Below are 10,686 nucleotides of genomic sequence, written 5' to 3'. Positions count from 1 at the left end.
ATTTTGTAATCCAGATTACATTACATTACAAGTTTAAAAGTGAAACAAACAAAATAATTTACCTTGTAATATAATCAGGATTATATTACAAGGCAGATTACGCCCTACCAAACACAGCCTTAATATGGTGTGACAACTATACTCCTAACTGCTCGGATAAAGATATCTAGTAAATAAATATATGTTCATATTAAAGTTTATAACAAATATAGTACATTATTAAGTTAATATATTATTATATTAACTTTATAATTTTGTTACACGTTTGAAACTTTTGTACGTGTATTCAATTATATATATAACAACTGTGTACCTATCTTGCATATGTAATATAATATATGAATATAAATTTTATAAAATAAATATTTTCTGTTAAATAATTTTAGTCAAAAGTCCGCTTATAAATTAGGTATTAGAACGAACAAATTTTAATTTTTTTAGTTTTTTTTTGTTATATTATATAAATATGTATCTTTCTCAGGCAATCTTTTGGGAGGTAAATGAGTCTTTAGTAATTTTTTTTTTATATAAATATGTTTTATTCATATGATAGAATATAGATCAAGGTAAATAAATTTGATCCTCACTGAACTTTACCCTTATCCCAGGTTCACAAAAAGTATATCGAATACTTTTCTATGATTGAATAAATCCTCTTTTATTTGTTGTGGGTCGATGCCCTCTTCCTCTTATTCAAACTCTGATTCATATTTTTTTTTATAGTTTTTAATCGTATCTAACTGATTCATTGGTTCGGACCGAAGAAGTAATGTCACTTGATTATCATCAAACTGACTGTAATTTTTTCTATCAATGAGGAATCCAACAAAGTGCCTTTTGGTTCTAATTAATAGGCCATGAACTAAATTAGAATTATTCTCAGAGAATTTATAAGAAGCGATTCAATTATTTTCATCAGGTCTGGGTGAAGACCAAAGATCTTGAGCGACCATTGAGCGACCAATCCACAGAACAATTCAAAAGATAAAAAAAACATCGTTAATTTCTTCATGCTCGTTAATATGAGTCGAACTAATAACAAGAATATTTCTAGTGGAATATCTTTCACAATCTCTTGAGAGATAGTTTAGACCGAAGGATCTGTAATTCACATACAGATCATGAATATTTGGAATCCATATTATGCAAGGAGACATTGCTCTTGCTAATACGAATCAAAAGGTGATATCAATATAAAATCCGTATATACTCGATGACATATCCATACTTAGCACATTCGTCATATCTAGTAGCTTTGTATCAAGATCAAGGTCATCATTAATATCGTCACTATCATCAATATCGTCATAATAATCACTATCGTCAATAAACAAATCTTCATGTTTGTAATACGAATACAGAAAGTTGTTCAGAAATATCTGAAAGGAATATGGAAGTTTGTCGCTAGGTATTTGACCAAATAGGATCATCCAATTCCTATAGAATCTATCACTAAAATACGCCCCTTGAATATATATAGGTATTTAAATAGATTTGAGGTTTATAGTTCAAAAGTAGTAGTGAAAATTCAAGCATGCTCTTTTGTATTAAAATTGATGTATATATATGGAGCCTTGCAATTATATACTATAAATTATATCATAAAAAACTCACTTAGAGCTTTAATCATTAAGGATGTTTCAATAAGATTTTATAATATTAACATTGCATATTGAAATGATAAACATTTTAACAAGTAAAGATACCTTAAGCTCTTGTCATCACAAGATTTTAGAGAGAGATCGAATGGTCTCCGTTTTAGTATATTTAATCTCATTCAGGGGCATTTATTGTGAGGATAAGTGTCAATTAATTATTCAACTGTAAGACGACGACTCATCATCTAACTGTTTATTAATTACATGCTTCAATTAAAAAGATAACATCAATGAAAAGTTTGGCACAGAATGATAACAAAATTGACTAGTTTCAGTGCATACCAACAGGTAACACATGATGAAAATAAACTTTTAAATCTTCACTAATTAATATTTGCATGCATGTTATATCGAATATAAAATCGTTGAATCAGACATAGAAAAATTAATCTTTTCTGAAAAAAAACATCTTTGAATAACTTCTCATATAGACAGGTCATAGTTACACTACTCTTAACACAAAAACCAAACAGATCAAGAATCACATATTTTAGTGCTACAATGGAGTTCCTTTTCACATAGAAGGATGCATCTTTATTATCCAAAGGACTTGTGAAAAATGGGGATATCGAACGGGCCGGGGGATGTGAGTCATGTACAACAAGAACATTGTGTAATGCTTATGTCTCCTTTCGATTTAAGGTAACCAAAGATCAACAAGTAAAGCAGAAAATTAAGTTTAAGAAATCTTCCAATATCCGCACGAGGATTGGTTTTAGGTGTAGAAAAAAATCAAATATAAATGAGGCAAAACAAGGAAAGCTTCCGAGTATGAATGCAGAACAAGGTATAGGAACTCAGGAGCATTGTGTAAATACTGACATGTCAATCTGGTGTGAAATACAAGTGCATGGAATATTTGCACCTCTTGCTATTCATATTTTAAGAAAGGTTTGAGGTTATAATAGTTGTGCTTAATGCATGATGAAAACCACATGCATTTGCAGAATTAAAGCAACATATATATGTCAGTCCAGACTGTCGATTTCATTTCATTTCGAACTCAAAAAGATAAAGTAGAGTAGGAGCATTGAATTCCATATTAACTGAAAGAAGGTTGAACTGGTTGGTCTGCATATTTACAAGAGCAACAAGCGGAACAATGTGTGTAGTAGTTGGTGCTGCCAGTGATGCAGATGATTGAAGGAAGCTGCCTTGTACATTACTCGGTGCTACGGGTTGACCCTGCTGCAGTGGAACAAAGGTCGCTGCTCCTGTTTGGGAGCCAAATATACTTTGTACATCATTGGATGGGTTTGTTTTGTTTATTTTCCTGCACATGAAAGAAATAAATTTATTGTTCAATCTGCAAGTGTGCTTTTTTAGGATATGTTGGAACTCAAAAATGATTTATTTGCTACTATATCCTTATGTTTCTAGGATTTTTTTTTTTTAAATCAGTCCATCAACATATCTTAGAATTTCCTTCTCTATCTATTTTATCATATTTTTCAAGATTTAAATCTGGTTATTTATCATAGACCATGGTTTAAAATCTCGAGCCGTGTCGAGGTTCAGTCCGGAAACAATACAGTTTCGATACCGTATTGCGTCGTGTTGTCATAATTTTGATATTTTAAACTTAGGGTTTTTATGCTATGCACCGCACAATGTGAAGGAATTTTTTAACTTTTTTTAAACTTAGGGTTCAGCCATTTAAGGTTTTGACTTTAGGGTTTAAGGATTATGATATATTATTAAGTCTAGAAAATTTTTTGAAAAAAAATACTGAGACAATTTTATTAGGAGCTCACGGGAGTGCGAAATAACAAAATCTTTTATATATATATATATATATTATGAGATAATTTTATTAAGGTTTAATTAAGCCTATTTAAATTATTTCAATTATAATTAGGAGTTGATTAAAACTATTCTCCTTGGCCCCCACCCTGTTTCGTCCCACGCAATGCCTTTAGATGCATCCCCAGGCCAACTCAACGCATCCATGGGGCCTCAAGGCGCGCTAGCTGGCACAGCTCCGTCGGTGTCGGTGCCAACTCATGAGCAGACCAAAATATTTTGCTCGTATTAGGCGAAATGGAAAGAGTTTTAATCCATGCCCTTGACGCACTCCTGTTGATCCTCCTACAAGTCTCACCAAGGTTCCACCACATCTTCTTGCGACATTTGATCTTGTTTCCAATGATCCACCTCCTCTTTAATTTGAAGAAGCTCTAGACCTCACAGACCTCTTGAAAGATATAGTTTTTCAACCCCTGTGACTATGTCTATTACTTTGTCTTCTATTTCCATTCCCACTTATTATAAATAGGTTATGGAACATGAGTGTTGGCAACAAGCAATGGAAGTAGAACTTCAAGCACTTGAGGAAAACTATACTTAATTAGGACATTGTTTCTTGTCCTCCAAATATTTAGTCCACTGGTAGTAAGTGGGTCTATACTGTGAAACTCAAGTCTGATGAGTCTTTAGATAGATATAAATTGGTTGCTCTTGGAAATAAACAAGAATATGACATCGACTATTAGGAAACCTTTGAACCAATTGCTAAGATGACCATGGTGAGAACCATTCTTGTTATTGCATCCTCTAAATCGTGGCTTTTACATAAGATGGATGTAAAATGCCTTCTTGAAGGGAGATCTTAAGGAAGATATTTACATGAAACTTCCACCTGGTATGTCAATGATAGCTTCTTATGAAGTTTGCAAGCTAAGACACTCTTTATATGAGTTGAAGCAAGCACCTAGAGTTTGGATCGAGAAGTTTTGCAGCATTCTTCTCACCTTCTCTTTCACACAATGATATTATCATCACTAGTAATGACAATCGGATGATCACTAAGCTTCAAAGTATGTTGCATAGTACATTTTAAAATGAAAGATCTTGGGCATCATATGTATTTTTCACTCTCGAGATCATGGTATGTTCTTGAATCAACATAAATATACACTACAAGAAAAAAGCTAAACAACAACGCTTTTTTGGCGTTGTCGTATGTACTTAAAAAGTGATGTTGTAGATGGTGTTGTAGAAAGTCATATCAAAGACAACGCTTTAAAAGCGTTGTGGTTGGTCACAAAGACAACGCTTTTTAAGCGTTGTCTTTTCGTTCTTAAAAAGCGTTGTTATAGATGCTGTTGTAAAAATGCACATATCAAAGACAACACTTTAAAAGCGTTGTGGTTGGTCACAAAGACAACGCTTTTTAAGCGTTGTCTATTCGTTCTTAAAAAGCGTTGTTAAAGATGCTGTTGTAAAAATGCACATATCAAAGACAACGCTTTAAAAGCGTTGTGGTTGGTCTCAAAGACATTGTTTTTTAAGCGTTGTCTTTTATCTTAAAAACGTTGTTTTTTAAGTGTTTTTCAAATACGCAAAATTATAAAAATACTCAAAATTTACATATAATTGAATATCCACAACCACAATCATTTTTATAATAAGACTATTTAACAAATAAATAAAACTTTATATTATACAAACAAAATGTATACATATTGATCCACAAATTAAATTTGTATCATACAGGTTATCCTTAACTTCATGACAATAATTTTTCAAACACACAAGTTTTACAAAACCTCATCATTGACTAACTGTTGTTGGTGTCCATCGCATGGAATTGCTTCTTTAAGTCCAACAATCTCTTCTTCCGAAAGGCTTTCAGCTATCACTCTTAGAGCCATCTTCTTCAACTTGTCATCAGCACACCGGGGTTGTAGGCAATCAAGAAATTTTGTATGAAAACTTTCATACATGTAAATCTCGTACTAAATAATATGTCAATGTTATATATACATGTAATTCATACCGTAAGTGTGTTTATATCGTAACTGACAAGTTTTCTTTAGGGCCAACTTCTACTCAAGCTCTTTAAACACTGCATCAAAATAAAAAAATTGGCATTAGTTCTGTGCTAAATGAAAATCATATTTAGAGGAAAAAGCGGGAGTGTTGTAGATGGATATATTAACCAAGCATATTAATGTTTGACCTGTCTTTACAAGTTCTAAGCATATATATTAACCAAGCATATAACCTAAGAGGAATAAGTTACAAAATGCTACTTGATGTTTGACCTGTCTTTATTGGATTTTGCGGCCCCGGTCTTCTTGTAGCCAGGCACAATGTAATACTTGATGTTGACTCTACCTTTGCAGTTGTTTCGGCTTGAGGAGTGGCAAAGAATGGTGGAGTAGAGGATGGATTTTAGGTATTCATCCGTGCCATCGAGGAAATGACTTATTCCTCTTAGGTTGCCACAGGAACAGGATCTTCCACATCGAAGAAAAATATTACCCCATTTCCTTTTGCATCAGCATCACCTGCTGAACTGAGAAGAGCTAAGACGGCGAATTGAGATTCATCATGGGAACAGCTTACGGCTGTAAAAAAATGGGAACCATCAACAAGACAAAAGATTACAATCTTCTAACTACTCAAAGAGAAAATAGTATAAAGTTAAAGAAATATAAAAAATTCTATAAATATTTCACAAAATGTGAGCTTTGTTTGTAATCATACACCATTCGCAAAGCCACGGTAAGTTTATACTGGTCCAACAATGGACTGGTTCTTGCTGCCTATTTTGGACATTTGCAATTTATTAATATTAGTGCATGTATGCTAGAGACACTTGCAAAATAGAAGCTTTAGGACTCAAGATTGTTGTTGTATAGAACTGTTGACATGAACATCTAAAGTGCCAAAAATGGACTGGTTCTTTTTATTTCATTTTAATTTTCTGGTTCTTTTAGTCTTGGATTTATACTACGATCATTTAAGAGCCAAAAAATGCACACCTTCTGTAACAATCCCGTGAGACCAGTACAATGCCAAATTTGAAGTACTCCAAACTGAAAGTTGTGGCTTTAAACCGTGTGTATAGGACACCAGATATTCTGATTCCCCAACAAATGAAGGCTTTGTAATTGGCTGTACAAGAAAAAGGAAAAAAAAACAGATGTAAGGACATTCACTGCTATTTCGATTTGCCAGATAACAATATAGGCAAAATGATGATTACCGAAAGTGTATCTCCAATCATAGCCACAAGAATATTGGAATCTGGATCCCATAATGTAATTATAGTCTCAGCTGCAATAGCAAGGACTGATCCATCGGCAGAAAAAGCAGCAGCTGTTAATGATTTTCCCCTGTCATCAATTCAAAGAAATTAATTTCATGGGAGTTCCACTGTGCAACAACACTATATGATGGGAAAAGAAATATATGCAAGCAAATAATTTCAAAAAATAGTTTAAAGATTTCACCAATAATTCAATTAAAAAACAAGGCATCTTTTAAATTAAGAAACAGTATCTTTTTTTCATAATTAATGTATATACAAAATTGCAAGTTCCATACGCCCAATCAACTGGTTCAGCTCTGAGTAGCATCAAATACAAGTATTACTTTAAATATCTCTGCTTGATTTGAAAGCTGTCTGCTTCCACAAATTATTTCAATTTCATTCGATACAAATAATTTTTTATGTTAAAATAAATCATAAAAACTAAAAGGCATCAAATGAGCAATGATATTAATATAATAAAGGAAAAAACATTTCATTGGCAGCAAAATTTAATACTTGTATGAACCAACAGATTGGCATCTCCAACCAGTTCTCTGGATTGATTCATTATTTCTGTCGGCATGAGAACCATGAACCCAAACCTGAAAAATAGATTACTCATTTAATCATTATATACAATGGGGCAACAGAAAGAAAAGAGCCTAATAGACACTACCTTAAAATCACCACCATAAGATGATGTGACAGCCATGTTGTGTCCAGGGCGAAATGCAAGAGATGAAACTTGAGCATCACTACATCAGAAAGTAAAGAAAATATAAAAAGGTGGTTTATTTTATCTGTTAGAGTGGAAGGTGTAAAGGGTTAAAGAAGTGCAAAGAAAACATTAGTCAAGTAGTGAAAATCTTATAATTTGTCCTGGAGCTCCGAAGGATAAGATTCATGTAACTGATTCCAAACAGTTGGGACAAACATGGGATGGTAGTAATGATAACGGCAGCAGTAACAAAGAACCAAGAATTATTAAGCAGCAGAGAACAACTTGGCAACCAATCACTCAAAGAAGAGCTAAGCCAGCCCACAACCATATGGATCACTCAAGGATAAGCAACGTCAGCCCATAACCATATAGACCAGAAATGAAGTTTCAATATAAAATTGATCAACATTTAACTAATTCAAGATTGTCAACTTGAAGAATTTCTCTAAAATGAGTAATGGTAACAATCAAACTTATCACTCTTTTCCAACAATCAAAAGGTTCAATATGCTGGAATAAGATATGATCTGATCATTCAAGGATGCTTTTCATATTGCAAAAGAAATGCGTGAATGTGCGGATATAATAACCAAATCATAAGCACCAAAACTATATAGAAATTAAAAACCAATGAAACTTCTGTTACATAAAACTAAAGTATCTAGAAAATTGAAAAGGAAATATGTTTGTCTCACTGATATGAAAGACCACATTGGTGTGCCAAATTAAATACTTCTCCAATTGACATCATAGAAAATTAAAAGATTGATGGTCCCTATTCGCAAAGTTATGAAAGATTTATAAAATAAATAAACAAAAAAATAAAGAACAATAGATGAAGCTCTGTTTGTAGTCTTCTTACCTGTGAGGCTCATATATGACAGTGGATAATAAGTACTCTGCCACTAGGGAACCACGAGTCCAGTATTTTAGACAAACCAAACCCCCTAATTTTTCTTCAGGAATTGTCACATCAATGGTAGCCATTAAGGAGCCATCAAGAGAAATGGCTACAAGAGCCACATATAGCTGCAACCATCGAAGTACAAGTACATCCACGAAGAGTTAGCCAAAAATTCAAAGATCTAATTCATCATCTACAAGAATTATGATAGCTATCTATGTTGTAATGCAAAAGTAATTACATGCTTAAAACAAATTATGACAGCAACCAAGCAGATTTTAAGATTGACTCTCTCAAAATGCATCCCCAAGACATTATTTAAATAGGTGCAAATTTGTGATCTCGCTCTATTGAAACACAAACTACACACCAATCCTAGCATGGTAGTTTAGCATGAATCTCAGAAATTATTGAGCTTTAAACTAAATTAAATCTCTATCTTGTCCCAGACAATCCATGACTGATTACTCCAGCAATAGAAACATGTAATTGAATACCCCACAACTGCCACAAAGAGAGCCTGTGGGAGTTATGACACGTGCATTTCCAGTTTCCAGCAAATAGGAACCAATTGTGGTACTTTCTAGCTTATATCCCTGCCTTCTATGTGGCTGGCTAATCAGAATCAAAATGGATATTTTTGTACCCCATAACTGAGTTGTATCAAATATACTTGTTTCTAGTTAATGGAACCCAACAGTAACAGTGATATTTACAGAGCTAATTCCTGGAAGCAATAATGTCTTAGCAAAAAATGACCCAAAGAATCCATAAAAATGCAACTCCAATCAAGCTGTTTACAGAAATTTGGCAGTTGGTACAAATAATGCATTCTTTCCAAATGTCAAACTACAAATTAGAATTGCTTCTAAACTAACAGCCTACTAATGCATGGACGATTGACTCAAAGAGCTACGGATACAACAGAACAAAAGTTAAGGTAATAGTCATAACAGATACAGCACCGCAAATATATCTTGATTAGTTAATGGCGTACCATAACGTCATCTGCAGGCTGAAAATTTCTTTTGCACACTTGGACCTAAGCAATAAAATAAATATCATGAGAACTTGCTTTTTCTTAAAGGAAAAAAGAGATGTCAAGCTCTAGATGATAATATCAGAATGCAAAAATAGAGCCATCACCTCTGAAACCTCATGGTTGTCAAACAAGCTATAGAATTGTACACAATAATCTTCAGTGGAAACAGCAACTAATCCAGTTGTCTGCTCAAATGCAACTTGTGTGCAGGATCCTTCATGTTTGAGAGGAAACGAAAAAGGAGGCTGAAGATATACTAGAATATATCAACATACGAAAGTTTATCCAGGAAAGGTTTTCAGTAAAACTAAGCCAACAAAGCATTGATGTCTAAACCATATGGTATGACAAACCTTGATTCCCGATATGGATTTTGAGATATCCATTGTAGGCATTTTTAGCAGATGAATGTGATTATCTGAACAAGATACCTGGAAAAAAATATGAATTAACATTGGCTTCCAAATTTCAATTAAATCAAAACATCAAAAGCAGTACAAAGCAATAAAAAGTAGTGTGACAAGTAGAACTATAGAGGTTTATCAATTCTGTATAGGATCATCAGTTGCCAATAATATGCAAAATGCCTGTAGATTTACTAAACAGGACCTCCTTATTAAACATATAATAAAAAATGGAAAAAAACCTCATTTTCAATGAAAAAAATAATGTAATGATATATAAGAAGTCTCCTTAGTTAAGTTGGACATCCTCTTTTGAGTAGGACTTCCTCTTTGATTCCCACGTGATTGAGAACCAGGAATCCTAATTAAAGTGTTTTGGTATTTTAGTCAGATTGAGCCTCACTTTGACTTCAACAACTCTAAATATATAGTGCCTAGCACAAACTTCATCAGATTATGTACTCATCTATGCAAACCATATTTTTAATCAGTCTTCATCAGATTATGTACTCATCGATCCGTGCCATCGAGGAATGACTAAATCATGAGAAAATACAATCAGGGGAGGGGGAAAATTGATGCAGTATGAATCCGGCAAAATGGCTAGTTCGGAAAATAATCAAAAATAAACAAAATCTTATTCTAGAGGGATGGAAGAAATTTTACCTTTCTTTCTTCCGTTCCTCCTACTCTCGAATCTGCTCTGCGAGGAAGGAACTAAGATCGAAGGGTTCAGAGGAGTTGAGGAGCCGTGAGAAGATTAGGAAGGGTAAGCTGACTTTGATTTTTTTTTTTTTTTTTTTTTTGAGCAGACGACATTTCAAGAAATAATAATAGCATCGAATGCACATTTCATCTCATCCATGTGCCATAACACCACAGGAAGAAGCCAGAAACTGCACTCGTTTATATAATT

At 33.4% G+C, this 10,686-nt stretch overlaps 1 protein-coding gene across 1 annotated transcript; it reads right to left on the bottom strand.

Moving 5' to 3' along the window:
- Positions 1–5,876: 5,876 nt before the first annotated feature.
- LOC122022908 (WD repeat-containing protein 75-like) lies at positions 5,877–9,800 on the bottom strand. Its single transcript, XM_042581016.1, has 9 exons — positions 9,720–9,800; positions 9,471–9,611; positions 9,322–9,366; positions 8,283–8,449; positions 7,376–7,454; positions 7,216–7,301; positions 6,652–6,781; positions 6,428–6,560; positions 5,877–6,010 (listed from the first exon to the last, which is right to left on the bottom strand). The coding sequence occupies exons 1-9, from the start codon at positions 9,759–9,761 to the stop codon at positions 5,877–5,879; spliced, it is 957 nt and encodes a 318-aa protein (XP_042436950.1). The 5' UTR covers positions 9,762–9,800.
- Between the last annotated feature and the right edge of the window lie 886 nt (positions 9,801–10,686).

Source organism: Zingiber officinale, chromosome 9B (genome assembly GCF_018446385.1).
Source record: "Zingiber officinale cultivar Zhangliang chromosome 9B, Zo_v1.1, whole genome shotgun sequence".
NCBI classification, from domain to species: Eukaryota; Viridiplantae; Streptophyta; class Magnoliopsida; order Zingiberales; family Zingiberaceae; genus Zingiber; species Zingiber officinale.
This window is presented reverse-complemented; position numbering and strand designations above follow the sequence as displayed.

Bases quoted from the DNA above. Each gene is read 5' to 3' on its own strand.
- LOC122022908 (XM_042581016.1), bottom strand. From the start codon at position 9,761: ATGCCTACAATGGATATCTCAAAATCCATATCGGGAATCAAG. The intron at 7,302-7,375 runs GTAGTGTCTATT...TCTATTTTTCAG, and splicing joins CTTATGGTGGTGATTTTAAG to GTTTGGGTTCATGGTTCTCA. The intron at 6,011-6,427 runs GTGTGCATTTTT...ATTTTTTTACAG, and splicing joins TCACGGGATTGTTACAGAAG to CCGTAAGCTGTTCCCATGAT.